The sequence below is a fragment of the Chaetura pelagica genome, unplaced genomic scaffold, assembly GCF_000747805.2.
Source record: "Chaetura pelagica isolate M959 unplaced genomic scaffold, ChaPel_1.0 scaffold488, whole genome shotgun sequence".
In the NCBI taxonomy this organism is placed as follows: Eukaryota; Metazoa; Chordata; class Aves; order Apodiformes; family Apodidae; genus Chaetura; species Chaetura pelagica.
This window is the reverse complement of record NW_009954235.1, coordinates 26,182-28,639: the sequence shown is the minus strand read 5'-3', so window position 1 is coordinate 28,639 and position 2,458 is coordinate 26,182. Positions and strand designations below refer to the sequence as shown.

Sequence of the window (2,458 nt, the reverse complement as noted above, 5' to 3'; positions counted from 1 at the left end):
CAGTCACCTCAGAAGCAGGACATAGACATCCCTACCAGACCCAGGAAGTCTCTGAACTCCATTTCAGCAGTATGCTGTATGACAGCGTCTTAGCACCTAACCAAGGAAATTTTAGTTAAAGTTGGGTTTCCAGTACCTCCAGGGATGGAGACTGCAGAACCTCCCTCAGTAACCACCCTGTACCAGAGTTCAACTACCCTGACAAGTTTTTCTTGTGCCTACAGAGAATTCCCTAATTTTCAGTTTGTGCTCTCTGCCTTTTATTCTGTCCCTGTGTACCAGTGAGAAGAGTCTGTCTCCATCACCCTCCCCACCTCCAGAATCAGATATTTATACCCACTGGTAGGACACCCCCAAGCCTTTTCTCCAGGCTACCCAGTCCCAGCTCCCTCAGCCTCTCCTTGTACAACAAATGCTCCTCAGGCCAAGAAAGGATGTTGTTTTCCAGATCTGGCCCTTGTTTCATCTGCCATCAAGAAGCAATATTCTCTCCAGGCCTAGCCTTACTACTACTGATACAAAAAGTTAATCTGCAATGGAAAGGAAAAAAACCAGGAAGACGTGGCCTCTCCAAGGATCCTACACATTGGAATTCTGAGAGACTTGACATAAAACTGTAGATTGTGACATACAAACCAGTAACACTAACAGACCACTATGGAGCAGTAACCACTATACAAGCTGTAGGAAGTCATACAAGAACTGGGGAAAAAACCTGAAGATAAAAAAAATTGGCTTCATCCTGGCTCAAACCAGGACACATGTATATATTGTACAAAGAAGCTAACTAACAAAACAAAAATTAATATTTAGAGGAATAAGCAATAAATCTCAAATCCTACTGCTTGCACAGACTTTCATTTGTACAGAACTACTTCTCACAATTACTTACATGCTTTTACTGGTTGTTTACACTAAATAAAACCTCCAGTATGCCTAATGTAGTATTATCTAAATGTAATATTATAGAATTTATTAATAATATATTAAAATAGCCATATAATCATATATATGCCACCCTAGGGACATGAACTTCCTTTATTACATAAAATAAATGTTTGCAGAGAATCAGAATCAACACTAATCAACTGACAGAGAGAAAAATTAAGTTTGTCAACATTCTGCTACTGAAATAATAAATAGGATTTTAAAGGTGGAAAATAACAGAAAAGCTAGAACTCATCCTTAGTATTTCAAAAGCATTTACCTTATTTCATTTATTTGTCTAATGACCTCTTCCTGAGTTTTCACAAGTGTCTCAGTCTCCTGGTGGGAAACCTGGTGGGAGGTGAGGAGAAAGAGATGAACATTTTTTGGAAAAAGCAAGTTGATCATGCTGCTGAAATCAGGTTGATCAATCAATCATGGTGGTTCTTTTTTATTTCTTTACCTGGCCTTGTTGACCTGGAAAGCCAGCTCCTCTTTTAGCAATCTCATCTGTGACCACAGAGACATACTTCCTCTGCTCATCCAGAATCATGTCCAATTGCCTGTTAAGCTGTTTGATTTCCAGATGGATTCGATTCTGTCCCTCAAAGATTTGCCTCAGTTCACGATCACTCACAGTTTCAAAAAGATCATCGGCTGATAAGGAAAAAACACAGGCAGTTCTTCCATGTGTGCATTCCTCACAAGCTGCATAATCATCTTCCTTGCACCCTTAAAAGCTCCCACACACATACTTTTTTCCCCCCTAATCTGATGTACTTGGTGTTTATTTATCACCATCGCCATGACAAAGGATACCTAAATGGGATCAGAACAACTGAACAGAGAGAACTGCACATTCAAAGCCAGACTCCATCTCAGAGTTCCTATTTCAAAGCCTGGGTAACATGCAACATAAAGCAGAACGAGGACACTGTCATTCCTAGGAGACAGCTCCCTTGCAGAAGCTAGCACAGCATTACCTACTGCCCTGCAGGGAAGAGTTGCAAGTATTAAGTAATAGCTACTTTTTTAGGAAAAGGAAGCTTTAAAAAGTAGCTTGAAACTGAGAAGTGACTGCACATTGAGGGACTTCCTCCACAGTTTCAACATCTGAAAGAAAAAAAGCCCAAAAGACTCTGTGGCAAAAAAGGATTATTCTTGCATATCAATGGAAGACTGGGCAATTATCTCAAAAACACTGATGAAGATTAAATGGTGTAGGACTCCTAAAAAAACTGTAACTTACCACTGTACAAAAAAGATGACAACCTGAGATCTCAGGTCTAGGTGCCTAAAAGTACATTTGTGATATGTGCATGTCCAAATACAGCCAATTCAATGCACAATGGAGAGAAACAGACTGACTCCCACTGTGTTTTCAAATAAGCAGATTTGGTTTTGCCCAGCTTAAAAAAAATTACAGAAAACCCAAATCAAGCAAACAAAATCTCTACCATGTTCTATAGCAGAACAAACATCAAAGAACTTTGACTAAATACTCAAAAAAGGGGACAAGAGTAATTATTAA

The 2,458-nt window shown here is 39.4% G+C and overlaps 1 protein-coding gene across 1 annotated transcript in view; it reads right to left on the bottom strand.

The window, feature by feature from the left end:
* Positions 1-2,458, bottom strand: part of LMAN1 (lectin, mannose-binding, 1) — a gene marked incomplete at its 5' end in the record, with an annotated part of 14,562 nt that overhangs the window by 5,006 nt on the left and 7,098 nt on the right. The window contains 2 exons of the mRNA XM_010003648.1: positions 1,208-1,278; positions 1,391-1,584. Coding sequence (XP_010001950.1) covers positions 1,208-1,278; positions 1,391-1,584 — 265 coding nt within the window. The remainder of the gene's footprint in view (positions 1-1,207; positions 1,279-1,390; positions 1,585-2,458) is intronic.